At 47.0% G+C, this 27,523-nt stretch overlaps 2 protein-coding genes across 3 annotated transcripts in view; one reads left to right on the top strand and one right to left on the bottom strand.

The window, feature by feature from the left end:
• The window catches only part of TIMP3 (TIMP metallopeptidase inhibitor 3), a 56,463-nt gene extending 42,748 nt beyond the window's left edge, over positions 1-13,715 (top strand). The window contains exons 2-5 of the mRNA XM_082348960.1: positions 893-975; positions 7,767-7,878; positions 8,581-8,702; positions 9,810-13,715. Coding sequence (XP_082205086.1) covers positions 893-975; positions 7,767-7,878; positions 8,581-8,702; positions 9,810-10,007 — 515 coding nt within the window. The 3' untranslated portion in view covers positions 10,008-13,715. The remainder of the gene's footprint in view (positions 1-892; positions 976-7,766; positions 7,879-8,580; positions 8,703-9,809) is intronic.
• SYN3 (synapsin III) overlaps positions 1-27,523 on the bottom strand; it is a 452,132-nt gene that overhangs the window by 285,614 nt on the left and 138,995 nt on the right. For both annotated transcript variants that reach the window (XM_082348950.1, XM_082348951.1), the window contains exons 5-6: positions 18,742-18,898; positions 15,601-15,690 (exon numbers count right to left, since the gene is read on the bottom strand). In XM_082348950.1, coding sequence (XP_082205076.1) covers positions 15,601-15,690; positions 18,742-18,898 — 247 coding nt within the window. The remainder of the gene's footprint in view (positions 1-15,600; positions 15,691-18,741; positions 18,899-27,523) is intronic.

Below are 27,523 nucleotides of genomic sequence, written 5' to 3' on the forward strand. Positions count from 1 at the left end.
TGGGTCAGCCCGTCCCATTTTTGTCAATGATGATGATAATAATGATGATATTAATAACATTAATATACACTCTGTCCAAGACATAGTGCTGAGAGTTTTTCACACGCATTATCTTGCCCAATCCCTTCAATTCAGGTAACTGGTAACATTATTATCCTGTTCTGTAGAAGAGGAAATTGGAGGCCAGAAACAGTTACTTGCCCACAGTCATAATAGCCATAAAGAACAGGGCTGGGATTGGAAGAATTCAGTTGGCTCCTAAGCCTCTGCTCCCAACTGCTTCTTCCTTTACCACATCCTTACTGAGCTGCTCTCTACTGCATCCCTTGCCATCTAAGTGCTGGAGACCAAGGGCCCCATCAGAGTGCCAACTGGGGCATGGAGGTCAAACTGGGGTACATCACAACCCTGTGGGTGTATCAGGATGCATGCAAAGGAAGAGTCCCAAATGACATAGATCTCAGAAAGCGGTCCTGGTAGAAAGAGAATAGGTCTGGGAGACCATGGGATTGTCAGAGGTGCAATGGAGTGAGGGCAGGAGGCTCTAACAGGAGTAGATTTTGGATTATGGTGAAACCAGAGAGTCACTCCTCCAGGGGTGAGTACAGCCTTAGAAATTTCCAGACTGCAACTGTGAGCGTTTAGGGAAATTAACTCCAAAGATGTCTGCCTTCTTCCCTTTCTCTTCCACTCCTCCCTGCCCACCCCCATTCCAGTGTCTCTTACCTGAATTCTTGCTCTTATAAACACAATCATCTATTCTAGTTGCTTCAGAGTTACAAGGAAAACAATTCCAGACATACTGGGAGCTGGATGCCCACCCTGAGATGTGGTCCCTAAAGTGGTTCAGGCCTCCCTAACTTCCCTGTCTCTGTCTTGCCTTCTTCTACAGTGATCCGGGCCAAGGTGGTGGGGAAGAAGCTGGTGAAGGAGGGGCCCTTTGGCACACTGGTCTACACCATCAAGCAGATGAAGGTGAGTGACAGCAGCTTGATCCCAGGATTCAGGAGGGTTTGGGGGTTTTTTGTCAGAGTCTTGGCCAATGGAGGCAAGTGGGGTTGGACTTAGGGTGTGTGTTTGCTCAGTGTCTGAGCCCCAGCCCTAGCCCCTCCACCTGGCTGGAGAGGGCATAGATGAGGCAGCAGAAAGGGACAGGTGGTGGTGGTGGTGCTGGCTGCTTCATCCCAGAGCCAGGGCCAGTGGAGTCCCTCAAAGGCAGCTGTTAAGAATCTGTGCTCTGGAACCAGACAGCAGACAGCCCTGTTACCTAGTAACTATGAGACACTGGCCAAGTCACTGCCCCTCTCTGGACCTCAGTCTTCCCGTCTGTAAAATGGGGGGAGGGATGTTGACTAGATCGTCTCTACAGGCTCTTCCGAGGTCTGACGTTTTAGGATTCAACAATGCCTACTGGTTTTATGCAGTCACTGAGGTTACAACTTAGGTTTAACCTCACAAAACTTTACATTAAACTTGTGCTGATCACAGGAACCTCAAGCCAAAGTAGGAACTTCACCCTCTCTCTCTATTTTCCCGGCTTTGTCTTCTTGCATCCCAGTAGTTAGCATCGTTTACTAAGCATGTTCATATAACTGAGCATATTTGTGAGCATGTTAACATTATGAAGCACATTCAGGAAGTATGCCCTAAGAAAAAGCACATCAGATTCAAAAACTAGGGAGCCTGCCTTCCAGTCTCAGCTCCATTCCTTCACTTAGCTCACTTGCCTTAGAATTGTCCCTTTTCCTGGGCTCAGTTTTGCCATATGTCAACAGTGTGAGGTTGGGCTGGGTACCCCTAAGAGCCCTCCTGTCTCAGGCATTTCAGGATTCTAAGTGCCCTGGGACACGGGCTGTGTTACTTCTAAGCAGGAGCTGGTTTGAGTGCCTCAGCACAGAGGACTGGGGCTCGACCCTGAACAACCTGGCAGCTGGTCCATCACTCCACCTTTGTAAGCACCTCCCTACATGCAGCACTCTGTGCCAGGAGCTGTGGAGGCCACGAGGAAGATGAGGCTCCTATGTTTAGGAACTATAGTCAGGCGGGAGAGAAGACACATGTGCATGACTCATCAGGAGTTCGAGATGGGGTGTGCCAGGTCCCAGTGGACTCAGTGCTCATATCTGCATTCCCAGCAATTAGGGTGGGACCGGCAGGCAACAGGGCCTTGGTAAATGCTTGTCCATCTAATGAGGGAATGAGTGTGAGATGCACTGGCCTGAAACTCCCCAGAGGAGACAATTTATGGGTAGAATTGAGAGGGGGAGTGACACAACCCATGGGTGGTAACCAGCCATCTCAGAGGCAGACCTCCAGGCCTCGTAATTCCTGCATCCTGAGGCCTGAGGTTAGATGTACCGAGTTTGTGGAACCTGCTGCTTTGGATTCAATTTTGGAAACATCCACAGCATTCTGGTTATGTAATGTCCAGAGTCAGCCCTGGCCAGCTGCCCTTGGCTGCCCAAGCTTGGTCATGGGACCAGCCTATGTCTTCAGATGGCCATGGGGAGAGAAGAGTGGGTGGAGAGGGGACCAACAAGAGCAATAACAACCCAAAAACCCCACTGTGCAACCCCTGGCAGCTGGCAAGCAAATGCAAAAGCAGATTAGACAAAAGCAGAGGTTCAGGAGATGCATTCCCTGCCTGCTCCGGAATAATCCTTCACGTTGTGAGACGCACTATGGTCAGCAGAGAGCTGGGAGGGGAAGAGGCTGGGGGCAGTGGTTCCTAAGTTTGCCTAGCTTCTCTCCTTCCTTCAAGGCCTGGATGCCAGGGTGACCAGAGGCCCTTGCTGTGGGCAGAATGTCCCATTCCTCCCTCACTGGGAACAGCCTCTGAGCAGTGTTTAGAGGCCAAATAACATTTGCTCACCCATCCACTTCAGAGCACACACACCCACTCCCAAGATGCTGGTCTTTTGTTGTCCACTCATCATCTTTCACCCAGGTCCATGGATCAGAGTGCTGGGCATTAGAAAATAAAATTCCTTGTTTTACTTGTGACAGAGGCTCAAAGGGAAATGAGTTGTCCAGAATCACACATTTAATTAAAGCTAGATCTGGTTCCCAAGCTGAGGTGTCAGGGTTCCTTCCCAATCCTGTGTGCTCTTTATGGTGACGCCCAAAATCTCCCTGCCATCTTACTTTGATTATCAACCACTATCTAGTACATTTTATTAACTCTGCCCTGCTACCAGCCCAATATTAGATAACCCATAGAACTGGTCATTGCCCTTCTATCCAGAGAGGCCACTGGATTCTGCTGGTCTCCAGGTACCAGTCTGCTAATCCAAGAAGGTGCGAGACATAGGAGTAGGAGTAGGACATTGAGTCATCCTCCCTCCCTCCCTCATGTCTTTTCTTCTCTCCCTCCTCCCCACGCTCTCTGTGCTTCTGTGCTTCGCACTGTGCTTTTTTGAGCTGAGGATATGAGGATAATTGTTATAATGAATATAAGACTCCATACAAGTAACAACAAATGAGCATTTACTATGTACCATGCGTTCTGATAAGCCTCTGTGGGGATCAATTCTCACAACAACCCTGTGAAATAGATACACATTATCCTTTATTTTACAGGTGAGATTTGAAAGGGTTAAACAACCGTCAAGATTGTATAGTTAGAAAGTGGCAAACTAGAGCGAAATTAGTTTTTGCCTACAGGGAGATTACAGAGCAGTGGAGCTGCAGGCTGATTTATCATTCCCACCCACTTTGGGGGCTCCCCCCACCCCATTTGTATCTATTTCCCCTAGGGAACAAAAGGAGGTGAACTTGGGTTTGTGGATTTGTCATCCAGCAGTGTAGCTCTTGACTTGCAAAGGGTGTATGGAAAAATATCTTTGTAGGAGGGAAGGGGGAGAGGCCAGAGAGGGGAGCCTGCAGGAGTTTTGGCACTGGTCCCTGGGCGCTTTGTTCTAGAGGATTAGAGTCTACCCCAGAGAGTCAGGCGGGGAAAGCAAGGACTCCCTTAGAGGAGGACTAAAGGAACGGGAAAAACGTGAGAATTTGAGCTGCTCTGTCTGACCTCTCTTCTCTCTCAGAGTTCCCACCCCCTCCCCCCAAAACTTCTCACCAGATGAAAGGCAGGCAGACCCTCTCCCATACGCTGATTCCAGAGCCTGTGGTCCTCCTCTCAGGCATCTCTTGAGTGTGCAGTGACCCACAGGTGTGTTTGGGGGTGGGGGAAGGGTGTTAGAATGTTGAGGGAGCTTATTGCAAACCCAAACTTGGAGATTCGCTGGGGCTGAGGTGCTGGGCTGTGGTACAAAGGTGGAAGTTTCCAGAATTGGATGTTCTTATCTTTGGGGATCTTATCTCTTATCAGGACCATGAGAAAGCATCTGCTTTGCCTGTAGCTATAGTTTATGCCATGGCGACATGCTCTCAGGCTGGCTGCAGGGGACAGCATGTGGGGGACGTTATGTCCCAGCTGGCCTTGGGAAAGGCCCATGGGGAGGCCCGCTGGTCATGTGCTGTGCATGTCCTGACTCTGGGCAGGACAGATCTGCTGGACAATCGGAATGCTTGGCCCCCGGTGACTTCCTTCCTTCAAGGCTTTGTCTAATCAAATGATTAATAGCAGGGTCTCGCCTTTGAAGCTCCAGCTGGAAGCCTCTCTGACTGCCCCAGCCTATGGGGAACTGTTCTCCTCCTCCAAATGCCTGTGACTCTGTTCTCGTGTGCTCTGCCACCCCAGCTAGACAGCCCATTCTGTGAGAGAAAATCCATGTACTTGGTACCTCAGTCAGGTATCTAATGTCTCTGAAACTCGGTTGCTTTTAAGAATCAGTTGTGAGTTTAAATGAGTTTATGATATAAAGCAGTATCCAGCACAGTGCTGATCTTCTGTAGGCATGCCAGAAATATCTGACATAGTGGTGACAGTTCATGCTGCAAGTATAAAGACCAGACATTCCATAAGAAATAGGTAAAATTCCCCAAACTCAGAAATTTCTTTCCCACGTTATTTGTCCCTTCACCCCAAGGGAAGTTAACTTCTTAGAACTTGGTGTAGATACTATCACAAAGCGAAGCCAAGCCCAGAGGCTTGTAGAGTCCAATGTGGTGTATATACAATATTGCAATTAAATATTATAATGGAATATTGTTCAGCCTTAAAAAAGGAAATCTTGTCATTTATGACAACAAAGATGAACCTGGAGGACATTATGCTAAGTATAATAAGCCAGACACAGAAAGAAAAATAATGCATGATCTCACATATTTGTAGAATCTAAAAAAGTCGAATTCTTAGAAGCAGAGAGTAGAATGGTGGTTACCAGGGTCTAGGAGGTGGGGGAAATGCGGAGATGTTGGTGAAAGGGTACAAATTTTTAGTACCGCAGGATGCGTAAGTTCTGGGGAGCTAGTGGACAGCATGGGGACTATGGTTACCAACACTGTACTACATACTAGAAAGTTGCTAAGAGAGTAGATGTTGTGTTCTCACACATAAAAAGGCAACTCAACTATATGAGGTGATGGATGTGTTAACTAGCTTCATTGTGGTAATCACAATGTATACATATATCAAAACCTCCCCTTACATTGATACACTTTTTAATCTGTCAATCATACCTCAGTAAAGCTGGGGGAAAAAAGAGCAACCTGTCTACGTCTGAAACTGGCTTTAACTACTTGCACTAAGTGATGAGGCTGGGCAAGACATGTAGGAAGCAGAGGACCAAATCCTTCCCTCTGCTCATTACGAACTTTAGTATAACTGGCTTTAAACTAATTTTTACTAAATGTATGCCAAGTGCTATTCTAAGGCATTTAATTCTCAAAAACACCATATGAAGTAATTGCTTTGCCCCAATTTACAGATGAAGAAACTGAGGCCCAAAGATGGTACGTAACTTTCCAAGAGGCTAATAAGTGGCAGAGACAAGATGCAGACTCTGGCTGTCTGTCCACAGAACCCGAGTTTACCATTAATCTTCCATTGCATCGGCTGGATTAGATTAACACCTTTTCCAATTCTGAGATTCTCAGATTCTCTGATTTCAGGACATTATAAACCTGTTATAACCCTCCTAAGTTTGTCAAACCAGTTCTAGGTCTCTATGACTACAGACCTAATAATACTTTAGGATCAATATTTAGATCAAGCTGGATTATTATAAAGAAAAGACAACAAAATGAGTAAAACCTGCCTTTACCATACATTTACCATATTGTTATTTTCAGAATTGACCCTGAAAGGCAGCTCTGTATTTGTCAGACTCAGTCATTTATAATGTGTTAAGATTTTGGCTCCACATCCAAGTGCTAGAAACCATGTTAAAATAAAGGGTTCTTCAATTCAAAAGTAGCAGAGATGCCAAGCTGATTTCAACAAGTTGAGTTCTTATTGGGCAGGGGCTTGATTCTTACCCATAAAGCAGAAAAGAGATACAGGGGACAGACCAACATGGAATAAACTGAGGCTTCAATAGGCTGGCCTGAAAGACCTAGAGAGAGTACTGAGTTGAAACACTTGCCAAAAAGTCACGGGTCATCCACACCAAAATGAGAAGTTGTTGGGCCCGGGAGTGAGTGCAGGGGATGTTCTCCCGAGGCCACACTTGATGGCATGCACACAGCAGCACCCTTAAGCATGGTTCCTGTTAAAGCCAGAGAGGCACCATCCGTCACTGAGGAAGTGGGGGGTAGGATGTGACACGCCCGTGCTCCCCGACAGCACAGCTGAAAACTGAGAGGACAGCACTTCTTGCTGCTCTTGGCTGCATTTCCTCGTTCATCTGGAGAGCCTCCCGGGAAAAGAGGGTTAAGAAGGGAGGCCAGGTAAATTAAAAGCACCTGCACTGATGGTTGCACACAATTAGAACAGCACTCCCCTTAAAAAGGCAGAGGCTCCCAAACGCTGTCGGTCCAAGAGACCCTTTGTGATGGCAGAGGGCCTCATGGACCACCTACCCTCGCCAGCCAGTCGCCACTTAAAAGAAAATGGGGAGAAAGAAAAACAGCCCATTAGACTGAATGGGAGGCACTTAGATGAGACACCAATGAGGTGATGTCTGGCTTTTTATTACCATTAGTAAATTACTTATGCATGCCAGGAACTAAAATAGAGACGTTGTCTTATTGGAAACCCTTGGGATAAGCCTAGAGACCACCAGACATCCAGGGCCTGTGTACTCTGAGAACTGGGGGATAATGGGATTGGGCAACACCTCGGTGCCCCCTCCCACCTCCACCAGCTCACACGGTTAGCAGTTGTCTCAACAGATCCGGGCCTGCATAATGCTCGTGGACTTGACCTGGAATCACCAAGTGGGTTCAGACTTTGTTACGTTCACACCAGTGGCTCTGAGCGCATGCTGACAAAGGAGGCACGATAGCTATAAATGGCATCTGCCTGCATCAGAGGCCCTTAGCCATGAACTTGTGAGGCTGCATTGGGAGACAGCATAGGATAATGGTTAAGAGCAGATTCCCCTGCTTGGATGCCTACCTCTGCTATTCGCCAACCGTGTGGCCTTAGACAAGCCACTTAATCTGCCTGGGCCTCAGGCTCCTCATCTGTAAAATGGAATGGGAGGTGTGACTGGCTGGATGGGAAGGTTTCTCGGGGAAGGCACCACCCATGGCTCAGACAAGAGAGGAGCAGGTGGCCTCGTCTCTAAAGTGAAGACCCTGGGGTAGGTAGGTCGGTGACCGGCCACACAGTGGCCTATTAGGGGAATCCGATCCCACAGCCCAAATGACAGCATGTGTTCTGAGCCCTGGTCCCCCTCTCATGATACTCCTTCTGCCCACAGATGTACCGAGGCTTCACCAAGATGCCCCACGTGCAGTACATCCACACAGAAGCTTCCGAAAGTCTCTGTGGCCTTAAGCTAGAGGTCAACAAGTACCAGTACCTGCTGACAGGTAACGGCCAACTCCAGCATCTAGGCCAGGGTTTGGCCAAGGTCCACTGTTCCTTCACTTTAGAGGATGGAGAAGGAGTGGTAGACCCAGCACTGTTCTCGGGGCTTTGGCGATGAGCCCACTGAATTGTAAGGAGTATCCAGTGTTGAGTCCATCTTGCTTGACCAGTGGTGGGAGCTTGAAGCTCCTACAGTGAGGCTGGATTTTAGTCTCCGCTCCACCACTGACTCTGGGGAGGAAACCTAGTTTTGCCTGGTTTTGCAATTTCTCAGCTTTACTGTAAATGAAAAGAAATTGCTAGTACCTACTGCTCTCCACATCTTAGGACAACCTATTAGGTCTGTCTTTGAAAGTTATCCACCTTTAGGCAGTCAACGTAGAAAGGAAAAAACAAAAGCAAGATCAAAAAGCCCTTGACACGGGAAGAGAATAGTTGGTCTCTGGCCCCAGCTCCAGTGCTTACTGGGTTTGGGACCTTCTGCAAATCGCTTAACCTCTCTGAACTTAATTTTCTGCATTTGGAAAATGGGAATACAACTCATCCTAAAAGGTGTTGGGGAGGATAAAATAAAACCATGGGACTCAAGAGTACGTGGCACAGTTCCTGGCCTAAGGGGGTTACTCAGTAGATATGAATTCCTTCTCTTCTGGCTGGGTTCTGGACAAAACAACTCCCCCCCTGTTGTCGCCTTCCTCCTCTAGGCCGTGTCTATGATGGCAAGATGTACACAGGACTGTGTAACTTCGTGGAGAGGTGGGACCAGCTCACCCTCTCTCAGCGCAAGGGGTTGAACTATCGCTATCATCTGGGTTGTAACTGCAAGGTAAGCCCCAGGGAGAGCAGGCAGGGGAGGTGCTGGCTCGCAGCCCCAGAAACATCAGCTCCTACAGTACAGGGCACTGGGCCGTGAGGCTGGGAAGGGTGTGCATGTCAGGCCTGAGCAGAGGGGCAGGTCCGAGAAGGAGTGGTGAGGAATGTTGCACCAGGCTGAGCAGTGAAGAAGGCGAGGGAAGAATGCCTTTCTGCTGTAATCTGTGCTGCCCACTTGGCAGCTGCTGGGGCATGAGGGCTCTTCAGCATCCTTGGCCCCTCCCGTGGCTCAAGGTTGTGGCAGGTACAGGATCCTTACGTTGGCAGGTCCTGCCCAGCAGCCCCAAGTGGGCTCACCTAGGCAGCTGACTCACTGGCGGCCCCCGCCCCAGGTGGGCAAGCTGGCGCAGGACTGCTGATACCACTTGCTGCAGAGGGTCACTCTTCAACCTGGCCCAACTCCTTGACCCAAGCACAGGGTCAGGGCACACAGCCTTGCTGCTGTGGGAGGCAGTTAGGCCATTCTCTCAGTTAATTCTCACAACAACTCGGCAAAATGGGACAATAGTGATTATGACTAGTACAGTTTTAATTGTCCCCATTTTGCAGAGGAGGAAACAGAGGCCCAGAGAGCTTAAGTAGCTAGCCCTAAGTCACACAGCTCACTAAGTCTGATTTCTAGCCTAGGGCAGCTGGACTCTACAGTGTATGCTTTAATCTTTCTAATTTCTCAATTCCCTACGACAGGTGAGAGCTCCCGCCTTTGCCTGTTACGATTTGAGAGGGAAAGCACTCCCAGATGTCTAATTCTACCACTTACTGGCTGTGTGACCTGGGGCAAGTTACTTAACCTCTCTGAGGCTCTATTATTTGTAAAAGGGAGATAAATCTGTTATGAGAATTAAAGAGAATAATATAGAAGCACTTAGCAGAATGTCTGGTACACAGTAGGTGCTCAATAAGTACTGGCGAGTGTTATTTACATTATTTTCACTAAGGGAGTGATGTGGCTGGGCTCCAGCTGCAGTGGTCCCAAGTTCTGAATCCAGACTCGGGCAAGCATCAGGCCTAGGTCCACCACAGCAGACTCCACCAACCTTTGGTTGTTATCTCACTGCAGATCAAATCCTGCTACTACCTGCCTTGCTTTGTGACCTCCAAGAACGAGTGTCTCTGGACCGACATGCTCTCCAATTTTGGCTACCCTGGCTACCAGTCCAAACACTATGCCTGCATCCGGCAGAAGGGTGGCTACTGCAGCTGGTACCGAGGATGGGCCCCCCCGGACAAAAGCATCATCAATGCCACAGACCCCTGAGTGCCAGACCCTGCCCCACCTCACTTCCCTCCCTTCCCACTGAGCTTCCCTTGGACACTAACTCTTCCCAGATGATGACAATGAAATTAGTGCCTGTTTTCTTGCAAATTTAGCACTTCGAACACTTAAAGGAAAATCTACGCTGTCATATGGAGTTTATTTGGAACCATCCTCCTGGCCCCACCCTTCCCTTTCTTTTTGGTTTTGACATCACCCATTTCCACCTGGAAATTTTTGGTGCCATGCCAGAAAGAATGAGGAATGTATATTCTTCTTTGTGATGATATAATCTATATTTTTTTAGGAAAACAAAAATTGAAAAACTACCCAATTTGGGCATTGTAATACCTACCCCTCTTTCTTCTTCCCCATCTCACCATCTCCCAGACCCTCCTCCCTTTGCCCTTCTCTTCCCCCTTCCCCAGTACATAAAGGACACAGACAAGGAAGCTGCTGAAAAGCCAACTGTTTCAAATCAGCCAAGGGCAGCAAGCAGATAGACTCAAGGTACGCAGAAGATCTTATACACCAAGGAGATGCTACTGCATGTCCCCACCAGACTATGTCTGTCTGTGTCTGCACGTGAGAGGGAGGGAGGGGAGGAAGAAACTGCAAGAGGGTCTGGATGATGCAGTACACACACAATTCCCCAGCCCAACGATGCTTGGGTTGACCAGATGTTTCTGAATCTGGAGCAAGCAGCCAGGCCAGAATAACAGAACTTTCTTAGTTGGTGAAGACTTAAACATCTGCCTGAGGTCAGGAGGCAATTTGCCTGCCTTGGACAAAAGCTCAGGTGAAAGACTGAGATGAATGTCTTTCCTCTCCCAGCCTCCCACAAGATTTCCTCCTGGAAAACTCTTTAGTAGATTTGGCCAGGAGTTGCCTTTATGTAAATTGGAGAGATACAAACACCGTACACTATCCACAGATATAGGACAAGTAGATTTGGGTAGAGAATACTATTTCCAAAGTAGCATTTATCTCACCTAGGGGGATGTGTTTGCATACACATTTGCATATACCCACATGGGGACATAAGCTAATTTTTTACAGGACACAGAATTCTGTTCAATGCTGTTAAATACGCCAATAGTTTAATCTCTTCTATTTTGTTGTTGTTGCTTGTTTAAAGAAAATCATGACATTCCAAGTTGACCTTTTTTTTTTTCATTTTAATTAAAATTTGAAATTCTGAGCACCCTCAGCATCCCTCTAATTGGGGTCATCTGAGCTCTGTCCCTCTCCTTTTCTCCTGCTTCATGTTTGGGGCCTTCGTTTAACTGCCTTACTGGCTTGGCTCAGATGGGAGATGAGAGTTAATGTGGGTCAGGGGCCTGGGCACAGGAAGGAAAGCTGCAGTGTCCTGCCTTGGCTAGATAGCCACCTTTCCTGGGTTTGGGGACAACTTGCTCCTCTTCCTCCAGCTTACTGGTGGGTGTATGCCACCTCCTGAGGTCCTCACCTCATAAAGTTAAAGTTGGTGGTCATTGGGAAAGCCTTACTCTGCAATCAGCTGTAGGGTTTTTGTTGTGTTTTTTGAAATAAAACTATAATATAAATTCTCTGATTAAATAAAATTATTTTAAGTTTTAGTGTTGAAAGTGAGATGCCAAGAGTAGGTGATAATGTATATTTTACAGAATTGGGGATGGTAGGATGGTTACATTTAACATGATTGCTCTGTCTCTTTTTTCAGATTATGGGTATTTATCCTGTATTAGTATTTGTATCTTCAGTTCATTCCACTTTAGGAAACAGAGCTGCCAACTGAAACAGGAGAAAAAAAAAAAAGAAGCAGACAATACATTGTAATGTCTTGCACACAAATGCAAATGCCCAGGCAAGGTGTTTGGCAGGACCCCAGTGCGGGAAGGCAGTACAGGCATCCGGTTTCCTTGGGATTGATTTCATTACCTACCTTTCACCTTGTGGTTGTGACATCTGGCATACAGGAAATGGGGGTGGGGGGGGGCCTTTGCTCTCTCAATGGGGCAGCGTGAGCAGGAGGAGCTGAGGTCAGCAGGCCAGTGGTTTTTAAGGGGTGAGCCCCAGACTTGGTGTTTTAAGATTTTTTTTATTTGAACCTCAAAGTCCTACAAGGTGGAACCCCTAACCCAACCTGCACAAGTGCCCTCCCACAATTGGGCATCAGTGTGACCTCCATGAGGCATCTGGCTATTCTTGGTCCCTGGTGGGGTCATCTCCACTCACACAAGGAGGGGCTTGAGGTGAGGCCTGAGCATGAGTCACCTGAAGTTTCCCTCTGAAAAGTTGGTGGAACCACAGTCCTATCTGCCAGGCCCTGGCAAGGAAAACAGCAGGTCCTGAGCAAAGAAGGGTCCTTTGCAGAGTGATGTCAGAGGGCGGTTTTTGAGCTTTCTATAAGCTATAGCTTTGTTTATTTCACCTGTTCACTTACTGTATAATTTAAAGTCATTTATGTAGCTGAGACACTTCTGTATTTCATTCATATCGTGAACGTTTTATTTTGCTAAATCTTATGTCATGTGTAGGTTGTAATATGTGTACATTGTGTTTAAGAGGAAAAAGAAAAAAAAAAACAAAACCCACACGCCGCCATTTTCCTGAATCAAATTCTACAGTGGAACGGAGGGTAAATACTTCTACTGTGCAGGCAGCTAGACTGGCAAATTGGGGAAACTAGAAGGAATTAGCACTAGAGACTCCTCCAGACTCCTCCCTATCGGCATCCTAGTGGCTTTCTGGACTAGGAGGGAGGAGAGAAAAAATAGCAAGTACATTCACATCCTTGCTCTGAGGCACCTGGCCCTGGGCAATCTGCTGGTCATTCCCGTTCCTTTCTCCCTCTAGTCCGTTTGTCCACCCCATTGGGAAGCCACAATTTCTCCTAAAAATCCAGGGCCGCGGGACCTGTGATTCCAAGCTCTCTTGGCCTCCCCTGGCCATCTCTTCTGTCTCCCTATCCAGAAGCACCACACCCAGGCTCTCACCTTTCAGGCCAGTGCTCCATCTGGCCAGGGTAGATAATACTGGGAGACTCTTGTGCTTTAGCCTTACCCAGCCCCAGACCCTACATCATGGCAATCAAGCTACAGCCCATGAGCACCATTTTTCATACCATGGTTCTTGAGCAATTAAAGAAACAAATGACTTATTGGAACAGCTGTCTCATAGGAACTGTGGTCCCCAGGAGACAATACCCTCCCCTGCCTCTGCCCTTCATCATACGCTCAATGATCAACAATATGGATTAACCAAAAATGACACCCAAGTGTTTGGCTCCTGGCTGCTAAAGTAAAAATATCACTGAAATAGTTTTACACAAGAAAAACACTTAAATTCTGACAGCAAAAGCAAAACAAAATGGGGGAGTGTTGGGGAGACAGATATCAACAGCTTCCAAATTGGCTCTTGGGAGACACGAGGAGGGCTCATGCTCCAAGGGGAGGGGCTTCGTAAATTCTCCCATGACCCCCACCTTCCTCCTTAGCCGGTCTGCTGTCCTGAAACCCAGAAGTGATGGAGAGAAACCAACCAGAGAAAACCCTGTCTGGAAGGAATGTATTTGTTGCTAAATTTTGTAGCACTGTTTACAGTTTTCCTCCATGTTATTTATGAATTTTATATGCCGTGAATGTATATTGTCTTGTAATGTTGCATAATGTTCACTTTTTATAGTGTGTCCTTTATTCTAAACAGTAAAGTGGTTTTATTTCTATCACACACCTGATAGAGTCTCTTGTCTCCTTGTGTCCTGACTGCCATTGTGGGTTATAGGGATCACAGAGGGCCTTGGAAGCCAGGTCCTGCCTGCTTTGGCTCCTGGCCTGTGCACACTCCCCTCCCTCCACTCACTTCTACAGCGTGGACCCACCCTGCCCCAGCCCTTGCCCCAGTCAGGTGCATTTTCAGGAGCAGCATCCTAGATTTCCTCCTGGCTGCTAATCCATCCCTGACCTTGCTCCCTGATTCTATGGCCAGGGTTCTCCCTAGTTCTATGGAATCTGGATCAATATCTAATTGCCTATTAGTGGTACAGGTATTCCCAGACTGGGGCCCTGACTTGGCCTTCCCTGGTGGGAGGAATCTTCCTAAGAATCTCAGCCTGGTGGAAGTCGGCGGGGGAGGCTCAAACAGCAGCCCTTGATGCCAAATGCCTGCCTGAAATTCCGAGTAGGGCTTGGCCTAGTTGGGGATGCCAGGAACTCACTACAGCCAGCCAACGCCTCCCAGAACTTACAGCTGGGCCTGTCACCCTCAGTGGGCTGGGTTGGTTGCAGACCCCTCACCCAACTTTCATCCCATTGTTGACAGTGTTCCAGGGTATGGCTTTGCCCCTATTTTAAAGCTACTCTATTTTGAGCACCTATCGTATGCCAAGCACAGCACCCTATACACATGATCACATTAAATCTCAACAACCCAATGAGGTAGTTCTACTGTCATCCATGGTTTTTGGCTGAGGAAGCTGAGGCTCCCAGAGACCCAAGACCTAGTAAATAGGCAGAACTGGGATTCAAACTCAGGCTGGTTTGAGGATACACCCTGAATTTTCTCCATGGTGTTCTCACTTAGTTGGAATATGCTGGGTTGCACATGCCCTTCTTATTCCAACCAGCACATCCTGGATTCTATGACTCCTCTCACTGCATCAGATATAAGGGAAAGATAATCAATGAGAAATGTTTCTGCCTGGTTAGACTGTCCCCCACCTGGAGACACCTATCAGTGTCTCCAAACAGGACTGTCAAGCTCAACAGCCTAAGCTTGGGATTCTACAAGCAGGGCATCATCCTCAGCTGAGATTACTGAATACCCTATTAACTATCTTGTTCCCCAAGACTCACATTCCTTGCAAGGCATGCATGGGGCCATGGCCCCGCATTCCTTTGACCAGTTTAACAAGACCACCGACCATGAAAGCAGGCATGTCACGGGCTATTTCCAGCTGCCCAGAACTCTTGATCCAACTTCTTCTGGCCGCAGGATGGAGAACTCTCCACCTCATCCAAAAAGATGTTCACCTTTCCCACCATCCAAATGGGAGGCTATCCCACATATTCCAAATGGAAGGCTATCCCACATATTCCAAGTTCTCTGGGAAGCTCTAACCACTTCCCAGAGACAACCTTGAGTATATTCAACAGTTGGAATGTGAAGAGGATGCACAAGGAAACTGCCCTTTGACGATCAATGCAAACAAAATATTACTGCTTTTATTAAAATAAGAGTTGAAACCAGGTCCTGCACAGGGCTCAAGGGTTCAAGGTAACATCCTACCTTTGAAACATCTTTCACCTTTATTATCAACCTTTGGTTCCAATACGCCAGCTCAAGTTGTCCCCTGATTTGCTGAAAATTCCCAATGTCCCAAGGAATGCTGTCCATCTTTGTCATTTGCTCTACCGCCTGAAATTTTACCTGGAGACCTGACCCTTCTCCTAGGAAAGCCAGGTATTCCTATAGGATGTCACAGCTCTTCCTTAGAGCCTGGGTGGTCAGGGAGCAGCCCCTGAGCCCACCTCCTCCACTCAAATGGACTGAGTACATGGACAACCCGTGTTTATGCCATATCACAAAAATAAGCAGAGTCAAAAAGGGCACTCACCATTGGCTTATGGTTGGGGAAAAACGTTTGCTCCACAAGCGGGAACTTCTCAGGACCCAGGGAATGGAAGATCTTAATGAGTTGAGAGAACTAGGGCAGAATACGAGAGAACATTGGTCAACTGTTGTTACCCAGTATGTACCAATCCCTTCATTCCCGCCAGGTCCACTAAGTTCTGCTCAATCACATTTCATAAGCATTTACTACGCTCTTAGCATTTCACACAAGCACAAGCTGCTGACCTTCATGTCAAGTCCCCTGCCTGCAATGCCCTTCTTTTTTGAGAGGCATTTGTGTAGTAGTTTATGGTGTGGACTCTGGGTTCAGATCCTCTACCACTTACTAGCTGTGTAACCTTGAAAGTCATTTCAGATTTCTGAGCTTCAGTTTCCTCATTTGTAAATGGAGAAAACAAGAGATCCAACCTGACAGGATTGTTGTAAGGATTAAATATACAGTGTATTAAAAGCAAGCCCTGCTCCATAGGTACACCTGAATGTTGGCTATGTTAGTAGTAAGTATTTCCTCTGCTTTTAGAAACCCCACTCATTTCCAACAGCACAAGCTGCATCCCTTCCACACTGTGCTCCCCCTGCTTCAGCACTTCCTTGTTTTGCCATGGAGATAGTTACTGTCTCCAGAGCTAGTGGGTAAGCTCCTGAAAAGCAGACCTCAGACTTATAGTCTCCTCTATCACCCACCCTACTCAGCAGCCCCGGGAGCTCATTCTGTGCCCAGCACTGCGCCTTAATATTGGGGCAACACACTGAACACGTAGACCAGGCCTGGAGGAAAGACCGCCTGTGGGCAGATGGTTGGGATAATAATGTCTTGCTGGAGGGAAGCGAGGGGGTTATGGGACCTGGAAGAGGGACAGAGTGGGGGTGAGGACGACTCCCTGGAGCAGATGACGTAAGAGAAGGAAGAGGGCACTCCAGATGTGCAGTGAAACAAGTGTGTGCTGGAGACACTCAGTGGCTGCCGTGGCTGTGGCCTTGGGTGCAAGGGACAGTGAGAGAGGAGGCTGGAGAGTGATCCATCACAGACCACCAGGAGCCTTAGAGGCCAGACAAAGAGCTGGGAATTCACCCAGAAGGCAAAGGGGAGCTGCTGGTGAACAAAAGCAGGGAAGAGAAAGGTAGACGCTGATCGTGAAGAAGAAATATGCTGCAATGTGTGGCCTAACGTGGATGCCCAATGGCCAGAAGAGGAGCTAAGTCTTGTGCCAAACTTACTTTGGGGTAACTCAATACTAAGAGCTCACAAAGAAAGAACAGATAACTTAGGAACTTTCTGCATCAGGCCAGGATTGGTCTGTAGATTCTTGAGCTGTAACCTGCAGCTGTGGTGCAACACAGTGTCAGTTTAGTGGGCTCGAGGGACCTCAGAAATACGGGAAATGATGGGAGGGTCTCTCATTCTACAGATAAGGAAACTGAAGTCCAGAGAAGGAGAGTAATTCCATAATCAAGCAGGAGTTTGGGAGATGCCCAGCTTCACTACCTACTACTGGTTGCATGAGCCTCAGTTTCCTCATCTGTACAATGGAGATATTAGAAATACCTACTATCAGGTTGGTTCGAGGATTAAATACAATATGCATGTGAAGGGCTCAGAGTGCAGTTAGTGCTAATAAATGGTAGTTGCTACCATCACCATGACTATGTGGGAAAACAAGGAGGGTGAACTAATACTACCTAGGACCTTTCTGGGATGTTGCAGGCCTAAAAGCTTGGTTAGGGAAGAATGAGGAGGAGACCAAAGCCATGGTAACAGTGGTTAAAGACTATCTATATCTACTAAATTAATGCATGTATGCATTCAATAAATACTGAGTGCCAGCTCTGCAGAGACCTTGTTCCTAATACTAGGGACAATAATAGTTGTTACCATTTATTGAGTATATACTTAATGCCACCCACCATTCTAAGTACTTTACATGTATTAACTCATAACCCTACCAGGAGGGCCCTATTTTTATCATCCTTTTACAAACATGGAAAATAAACTCAGAGAGATCAAGCAAGTTGCACAAGGCTAATCAGCTCATAAATGGAGGAGCCTGGACCTAGGCAGTCTGGCTCCAGAGCCCATGTTCTCAACCACTGCCTTACCACCAGGAGACCATGCAGAGAGACAAGAAAAGAAGAGATGAGATGGCTAAGAGCTTCACAGAGCACATCCTACATACCCCCCAACCTCTACATTTCCTCTTCCCCTTCTCTGCTTTGTTTTCTTTCCCCTTGACACTTATCATGTCATATTAAATATTTGGCATGTCTATTAACATACTGCATGTGCCCCTGCTCACTACAATGTAAGATCCGGGGATTTTGGTCTGATTTGCTCACTGCCATGTTCCTAGAACTTAGAACAGTCCCTGGAACATAGTAGGTGCTCTGTTTGTTGCATGAATACATTATTTCAAGTAGGGGAGCTGGATAATACAGATGAATGAATAAATATATCATTCTAGGTGGAGATAAGTATTGGGGGAAAAAATAAAGCAGGGTAAGAAATTTGAGAGTATTTGGGGAGTGCTGGGGTGATATTTTAGGAAAAGTCTCTCTTACAGGTAACATTTGGATGGAAAGGCATATCAAATGAATGAATATGAAACTAATGAATAAAAGTGGGAGAGGAATCGAGCATTAGGGATTGGAGAGAGATGAGTCCAAGTTTGGGTTTCACCCCTTCCTGGCTCCATGACCCTGAGGAGTTCTTTAACGGCCCTAAAGCTGATCTTCCTTCTCTGTAAAATAGAGTAATGATGCTCACTTCACATGATAGCAATAGCATGAGCACCAGGCAGCACAGTTTTCTAGTACATAGTAAGTGCTCAATAAACAGTGCTGACCTTTAAACAAAAATGATGACATGCTCAAATATTAATAAGAGCAGTAGGGTACCCCCTCTTACCACTAACATTATTATAACATAACACTGTATCATAATATGCTATATAATATCATTGGGTAATAATTACAAGAAGGAGTTTGGGATCTAAGTTGTTTATTCAGTTGCTTTAAAAAGACTCCTTTTATTACTGGGCCTCCATGCTGGGGAATGGGTCCACTTCAGGGCTGGGAGGTCAGCCACTGCCTCCCCATTCCTTCCGGGTCAGCCTGGCCCAGCACCTACCACCCAGGGCTTGCTGCAGAAGTTGTAGACGGAGTAGAGGGAGTTGACGGCAGGCAGCCCTCCATACTGGAGGCCGATGACCAGGCTGCGGTAGTCTTCGCCCAGGGCCATGCTGTAGGCATGCTGGCGGACAAGGATGAAGTCCGGCTTGAAGGATCTGCCAAGAGAGGGGCCGGCAGCAGTGTTACATACCTTGCATTGATGGAACAATCAGGGCAACATGCCACAGCCTGCTGGGGATAGAGCCTCAGTTCAGAATGCAGATGGGGTGTGGGAGTGTGGATGAGGAAGCTCAGACGCAAACACACAGCAACTGCAAAGCAAAAGGACTGAAAACAATTCATACTTCCTTCTATTTCTTTTTAAGGTCGTTTTCTAAATTTTCTATGTTGAACAACTATTTCATTTGCAATTGGAAAAAAACGTATCAAACAGTTCAGTGAATATACTGCGATTTTACTAGGCACTACGGTGGATGCACATGTTACTGAGTCGTCACAAGTGCCCTGGGACGTGGGTACTGCTGCCATCAACTCCATCTTACAGATGAGCGCCCTGAGGCTCGGGAAGATCAGGTCACTTCCTCAAAAAGACACACTGCAGGTAAGTGGCAGGGCCAGGTCTGTGTAGCCTCACAACCCTGGATCTCAACGATGGTGCAACATGGCTTTCTTCTCGTATATCTCCAACGTGTCTTGCCCCTTTCAAGTAGCAACCTCTGGAAAGCAGCTAGAGTACTGATGTGATGGCCAAGAACATGCCAGGCTCTTTGCCAGGTCCCTCTTTGCCAGGTCCCTCTGGAAATAAGATCCTGATTAATGCTCACAAGCAAACCTGGGTAAGGTTGGGACTATTTCTCCACCTTACAGATGAGAACCTGCAGGTCAGAGAAGTTGTGAACTTCCCCAAGTCACAAAGCTGGGAAGCAGGAGAGCCACGTTTGACCTCAGGTCATCTGGCTCCAAGTCCACATGCTCTTCCCTCCATCACATGGCTCCAGGTGGATTCACACATTGTTTTATTCACACTGCCAAGGATCCACCTGTTTCTGGATTCCTCATTTCTAAGTCACACGAGAAAATCAGACTCATGGTAGGTAGGTGGTTTACACTTAAAATGGTGTGATCCATCTGGCTCATCCAGAGTCAGACACTTAGCTTCAAATAAACTTTAGTTCTTTAAAATAATTCAAATATAAATTAAAATAACTCTCAAAGGGAAAAGACTTGCCCCCAGGGAAGACACTTTTTGAATCACTCTGAGCTTGGGCCTTATGGTGCTTGCCCCCAGGGGCTGGCACCCAGGAGCAGGCGCGTAACAAGGACGTGTTGAAGGAATGAATGATGTACATGAACATCACCTCCTGCTCCCAAAGGAAAGGGCAAGGGTCTCCCCCGTCCTGAGGGCGACCGCGTGGACGGTGACATCTGGGTGTGGGTGGCATCTGCTGATGGAAGCGGTCAGTGATGTCACTGTGGTTAGGGTTGGCGTTGGGCTAGAAGCTTGGAACCTGCTATGCCTACAGTCCTGTTACATTCTTAGAGGTGAACCAGCTCCACCAGTGCATTTTACAGATGCGGAAACTGAGCCCTGTCGCCGGGCAGTGACATGTCCCGGGTCACTCAGCAAAACCGTGGCACAGCAGGAGGTCGCACCCACTTCCCTGCTTTCCGTCTGCTCTCTGCCCTCCACTTTGCAGTGTCTTACAGCAACAGAGATGGAAGGCAGGATGAAGGGGTGTGTGTGTCTCTCACAGGGATCTGAGGACCAAAGGGAGCACTGACTTATAAGACAACCATTTTCTACATTTATCTGATTTTTAAAATAATATATGTTCATTGTGGAAAAAAAGAAAAAACACCCTTGGAAAACACATAGAAGTAAACAAAATTACCTGTAATTCTCAACTCAGAGAAAATTCTAATAACCTTTCTATGTGTTTCCTTACACGTACATTATGATCCACTAACCTATTTTCATATATATAATATGCATTCATACTCATAATTGACTTCCTGCTTTCTGTTAATTATGATTTTGCTATTTTCCACATATTGCAGTGTATTTTCCCTACCAAAATATCTTCAAAAATATCATTTCTAATGGCTACCTAGTAATAGTGCACCGAATGGATATACCATATTAAGCCAACCAATCATCTATTACTATCAAGTAGCCTCTTTCCAATATTTCACACATGCACATCTTTGCACACAAATCAACCTCTGCATTTAAAACTATTTCCTTAAGATAGAGTCTGTGAAGTGGGATCGTTGGGTTAAAGGGTGTGAACTTTTTTAAAGGCACTCGAAAGAGTATCCCTTTTTAAAGGTGCACAGCACCACTGCACCTGACAGCGAGCTCCTCACCGCAGGCTCACCAGCACAGCAGTCTTTAAAAAATACATTTTTCAATTTATAAACCATTTCCCCCAAAAGATACTCTGCACCCCACTGCTGTTGTAGTTCTCATTTTTCTGATTTTAGTGAGATCGAGTACTTTTATTAACCATATGCATTTTCTTTTCTGTAAAAGTTTGCTCACATTTTTCCCCATTAAAAAAAAAAATGGGGCCTGTTTCCTCATTGACGTGAGCTCTGTGTTAGGATGCTGCCCTTTATCTGTCACACGCAGTAATGTTTTTACTAGTTGCTTGCCTTTTTCTTTTTATGGCTGTGAATCTTAAGAAAACATGGAAACACATTTTCCATTCCCCCTGAGTCTTTTCCTTTTGATCTCTCTCCCTGCTTTGATGCTCCGAGGGTCCTCCGGGGCCCCACTTCCGACAGCACGATGGCCCTCTTCCTGGCAGTGTAGTCTCCCTCACAGACAACGGCGCTAGCACGCGCGGTGCCTCACTAGGGCAGCCGCACTCCGCTCCAGGGGGACATCCAGGCTTGTGCTGGGCAGCCTCCTAGTCCTTCACTGTTTGTGGAGAACTCATAAGAAGAACACAGCCTGGGGGTGGGGGGGAAATCTGGCTATCTAGAAAAAGGAGGTGCCCTTCCCAGAACACCTTCCAAGAAGAGTATCCGATGGCCTGTCTTGGGATACTCTGACCCCAGCCCCAGGTATTATGGTGCTGTCTTTCCAGGCTGTCTAGAGCTCACCTCTAAATCAGATCTTTCTTACTCTTTGAAATAAAGTAGTGGCCACCTCCTATTTGTCTTCCGGGATTTGGGAATCTATCTCAAGCTTCCACATTCCAAGTGTTCTTTTAAAATTATACATCAACTCCATGCTCAAAACCCTCAGAAGTCTTCCCTCTTTCCGATGACAGATCCTCACCTCCTCACCATGGCTACAAGGTCCCTGCCCACCTCTCCATCCTCATTTCTACTTTATCCCCTCCCTCACCTCCACCCAAGCCACACTGACAACTGCTCCTCCCTCTAATTCTCAACCTGGATGCTCTTTTCCCAAATTGTTCGCGGGTGCCTCATTCTTATCACTCACTGGCTCAAATTCATTTCCTGAAAGACAACTGTCCTGTTCGCTCTATTGAAATTTTCCCCAACCCTCATATTGCCCTATTTTCTTTTCTTCACAGCTCTTATGACAATTGTATTTCTCCTGTTTATATGTTAAGTTGTTTATTGTCTGTCTCTCCCCTCTAAAGATGTCAGCTCAATGAGAACAGGGGACCTGCCCATCTTGGACAAAATAGGCCTTATCAATATTTTTAAATGAATGATGAAGTTAATGAATTCATGTACACATGAAAGAATGAATGAACACGAAGTGGAAAAAAGAGTGACCTCTTTCCTTGTGGCCCTAGAGAAAAGAATTAGGACTGATGGCCAAAGTAGCCAGGAGATAACCTGTGGCCCCTAATAACCAGGGGGCTGCCTTACAAGGTAATGACTCCTGTGTTCCTGGAGGTATGTTAGCATCACCAAGAAGGTTTTAACCCCCGAGAATGAAAGTCAGACCCCATGACTGCTTAAGATTCTCAGATACAATATGTGAGAAATAAACACTCTCCATGTGTAATGTATCACAGCAAACCAGGCACGTGTCACAGTTCCAATTCTGCCATTGGTTGCTGCCCAGAGTGCACAGTGTCCTTCCAGACAGCCTGGGATACACGGGATTTGCATGGAAAGCAGAAAAGTTAGTGACTCCAGCACTTAGTTCCTCCCTCCATACCCAGCACCCAAGGTTCTCTATCCAGTCAGGGAACAGCCACAGCCTGCATGTCACCCCAACATCCAAGGATGTGGTCAGTAGCTTCTGGGCCTGACAGTGGACCAAGCATCCCTGTAGAGGCTGGAGATCCTGAGATGACTGGGACACAATCCCTGCTTTCATGAAACTCACAGTCTTAGAGGAGGTGGGTGCAAAGCTAAAGGATAAGGATTTGCTAAAAGAACAAAAGAAAAAGTGAGTGAGTGAAATAACAGAGGCATGTATGAAACACTAAGGTGGCCCTCTGTCTGGGGAGGGTGTGGACGAGTGTGCGCTGGCTGGGTCATGGAAGAAAAGTAGGGCTTTGTCAGGTGGACAGGGTTTTAAAGGTTTCCAGGTAGAGGGAACGGCACCTGCAACTGCATGAACGAACCGCTGAAGTGGCGGGTGTAATGGACTGTGCTGGTTTTGTTTTCTCTTCTCAGTAGCCTTCTTTCTGGGGGGAAACAGACTCCGTGATGAAATCCTCTCCAACCAGAGAACCACATTTCCCTGGGCATTAACTGGTCTAAGGATTGCGTTGCTGACGTCAAATGGGCCCGTCGCAATCCTCTTCTGAGGGGCCAGCTAAGCTGGAGTGATGTCACGTGGGGCTGATGAACACCCTTTTCCTGCTCCATGGAGGGATCCCACCTGTACCAGAAGTGCCACTAGGAACAACACAAGGAGGGAGACAAAAGCCTGTCTGCGTCACTGAGCCCCTGGATCCTGACACCAGAGCCATCTTTATCTTCTGAGTTATGTGAGCTATTAAGTTTTCTCTTTTGCCTACACTAGTTTGAATTGGTTCTGGCGCTTCCCATCACTACTGCTCTGGCTGATACTGGGAAGAAGTGGCAATGTTTGCAATTGGTTGCACGGCTGGAGTATGAGGTCTGATGAGGTGGTGGCAAGAGATGAGGCTAGGTAGAAATTCCCAACAACTCTCATGACTCCCTCCTGCTCTTCTGTCTCCACAGACCCACTGGGCCCACACCCTGTGTCTGTCATGCCTGAGCAAGAAGACCTCCTTCAGTTCCAAACAAGCTGGCACATCCTGGCTGGAGGCTGTACTTGGGTTTTCCTGTTATTTAGACTTAATATGAGCTATATTATTTGGGTTTCTGATCCCAGGTCTTTCTCAAAAGTGGCAGTCGACACTGGAGAGGAAATCAAAGACAACATATAATTAAATGGTAGAGTTGGGACAGGTGACGCATTGCTCGGAGATTATTAGGTGCTCCAGGCAGCGTCAAGAGGTAGGGGGCCAAAGGCTGAGTGACTTTTAACCACTGGAGAAGTGTAATAATTCCCTCAATATGCAGAAGCCTGCGGTGGCAAGAAAAGATTTTTGGCTGGGCTTTGCCTGGGACCTAAGTTAATAAGTAGAAGCCTCATTATTCTCAGCCACTTGACTGCTACTTTTTAACAGTCCCCTGTTCCCGGAGAGCCAGGCTGACTAAGGGTGACAATGTTGCTAATTTTGGTCACATGTTTACCCATCACACTCAGACCTAACCCCAGCCACACCTGGGAAGGCTCTGGACTTCCTGACATCTGCGTCCACCAGCAAAGACTTCGGCTGTCCTTGTAACTTCTCCACATTTCTCACAATCCTTCCCCATTCCCCTCCCCCTCTGAAAATTCAACCTCAGGTACCAAATCTGTGGGAAGGAGACCAAGAGAACTGAGCAAGCCAGCAAAAACAGGTGTCCTGAGGAAAAGGGGAGGGGGAATGGCCACACTCCCGAAGGCTGAGGGACCATAACCTCCAGCAAGGACAGAACAGAGGAGATGTGCACACTTGGCAGACGGAGGGCTCCGAGTGGGCCATGTGGAAGGACTTTGGGAATTAGCGATGCTTCCCTCCAGCCTGAGGACTGCAACAAATTAGTCCAGGCCGAAAAGAAAGTAGGTGGCAGCCAACCAGGAATCTGGCGAGAAGCAGACAACAGGATGCCGCAGTGAGGTCTGTGGGGCCCGCACAGCGGCTGCCAGCTGCACGGCGTGATGACGGTGGGGAAGGGGCCCGGCAGGGTTTATGAACAGCCAGGCTCTCTGATGGATCCTGGGGCTCTCTATAAACTACTAGGAGGTTAATAAAACACAGACACGAGTTGCTGGAAGAAGTAGGCTTCCTCGTCTCCCTTCTCAGCCTCAGAATCTCTGTCTCTTTACCCTAGTCTCTTCCTTCCCTTTCATTTCAGAGGAGTCCTTGCTCCTCCATCCTCCTCCTCCATCACCCTGGGGATCCCACATGTTATGGGTTGAATTGTGTCCCCCCCAGAAGATACAATGAAGTCCTGAGCCCCATTACGTGTGTGTGTGTGTGTGTGTGTGTGTGTGTGTGTGTGTGTATGTGTGTGTGTGTGTGTGTGTGTGTGTGTGTGTGTGTGTGTGTGTGTGTGACCTTAATTGGAAATAGGTGTTTGCAGATTTAATCAAGTTAAGGTGAGTCATACTGGAGTAGGGCAGGCCCTAATCCAATGACTGGAATCTTTATAAGAAGAGGTAAATCTGGACACAGACACAGAGAGGAAGAGGAAAATGCCATGTGACGAAGGAGCCAAAGGTTGGAGTGATGTGTCTACACGTCAAGGAACATCAGATATTGCTGGCAACCAAGAGAAGCCAGGAAGAGACAGGGATGGATCCTCACCTAGATCCTTGAGAGGGAGCATGGCCCTGCTGACACCTTGATCTCAGACTTCCAGCCTCCAGAACCGTGAGAGAATATATTTCTGTTGTGTAAGTCGCCCAGCCTCTGGTACTTAGCTACTACAGCAGCCTCAGGAAACGAATACTCTGCACACCCGCAATACTTCCTCTTTCTAGCAGCTTCCTGGCTTTCTTTGTTCTTGTGTGTATCCATCCACAGTCCCCTCCCCACTTCCCAAAACAACAACCCCGACTCCAACAATAAGAAAACCTGCGCTTCAAGGTTGAAAATGAATGACAGTAATGTTCATATTTACGTAAAAGAGTTAACAAATCAACAAAAAGAATAATGCATGGAGATTTGTTTGGAAGGATGTTCACCACAAATGCTAAGCTGGCTATCTCTGTAGGGTGGGATGGAAAATGGGGGTTTTTACATTCTTCTTCAGACTTTTTGGTACCATCTGCATTTAAAAAAAAGAGCACAAAGCATTTTTACAACTAGGAAAAAACAATGAGGTTTATCTTCATTTTGGAAAAAAGCGATAAATCTAACAATGACGTAACATCATGGAAAATGCTTATGGGACAATTTCATGTGACATAAAACAATAGAAAAGAAAATCTGTGTAATGACTAAAGCACTGTAAAAATGATAGGCCTGGAAGGGGAGCTGGAACATCGTTAATTTGTTAAGGTGGCGAGGCTGCAGGTGATTTCTTTCGTTTTGAAAATTTCCTTTTTTGTTATCATGTGGTTTGGGCAATAACCAGAACTTTTGATTGGCATAAATAAATAACTGAATGTAAAACAACCCCTTCACTTGGCCTGGCAACCATAACTAGCTATTCCCCCACTTCCTCCAGTTGCTACTGTCTGTGCCTGCTAGCCCCAATTCCCACATACCCATCTCCATCACCCTCTGCATCTGGCTGCCATTCTCCTTTCCACCCTAGTGAAATCACACTGAGATCATTCCTAAAAGCCAAACTCCAGGATCAAATGGACTCTGCTATGCCCTCCATTTCCTTGATTTCTAATAACAGCTAATGTACAATGAGCCTCTATTCTAAGCCCTCCGCATATCTTCAACCATTTAAGCCCAACTCATTTAAGCAGCTGTTATTTTCATCCCCATTTTCCAGATAAGGAAACTGAGGCACAGAGTGGTTAAGGAACTTGCCGAGGTTACACAGCTGTTGTTGGTGGAACCATGAGTCAAACCTGGAAGCTGTTGGCTCTAGAGAAGGGTTTCTCGCTCTCTGCACTACTGACCTTTGGACCTGCAGAATTATTCCTTGTGGGGGCTGCCCTGTGCATTGTAGGGTGAGGCACATCCCTGGCCTCCACCCAACAGATGCAGTAGCACCTCCATGCCCAGCTGTGACAACTAAAAATGTCTCTAGACATTGCCAAGAGTCCTCTGGGGGGCGAATTCACCCTGGTCCTCGTGGCCTCTGTTGCATGATCTTCATTGTCCCCGCCCTGAAGACGCTCTCCCCTTGCTTCCCAGCTGCTTCCTCCCAGCTCCTCACTGTGTCTTCTCCCCTCCCATGGCTCTTCTCCAAGGCCCAGTGTTGGTTCCCTGCCCCGTGAAATCGCCTCCATTCAGTGGGGGTTCACCCACCTTGTCCTCACAGGCAATAGTGGAACAGAGCACTTCCTCTGCATCAGGAGGCATTTTTAGGCTTTTAATTATGTTATCTTTAATCCTCACAATGACCCTATAGGAGGGAGATTATCAATAGCCTTATTTTTCAAGAAACTAAGGCACCAATAATCCATAAAAATATCGAATCGCTATGTTGTATACCTAAAACTAATATAATATTGTAAGTCAACTATACTTCAATTAAAAATAAATAAATAAAAATAAAAGTAAAGTAAATAAATAAATAATAATTTTTTAAAAAGAAACTAAGGCACCGAGAGATTAAGCACAACAAGAACAAGGTCC

The sequence above is a fragment of the Balaenoptera borealis genome, assembly GCF_965194805.1.
Source record: "Balaenoptera borealis genome assembly, chromosome: 13".
Classification (NCBI taxonomy): Eukaryota; Metazoa; Chordata; class Mammalia; order Artiodactyla; family Balaenopteridae; genus Balaenoptera; species Balaenoptera borealis.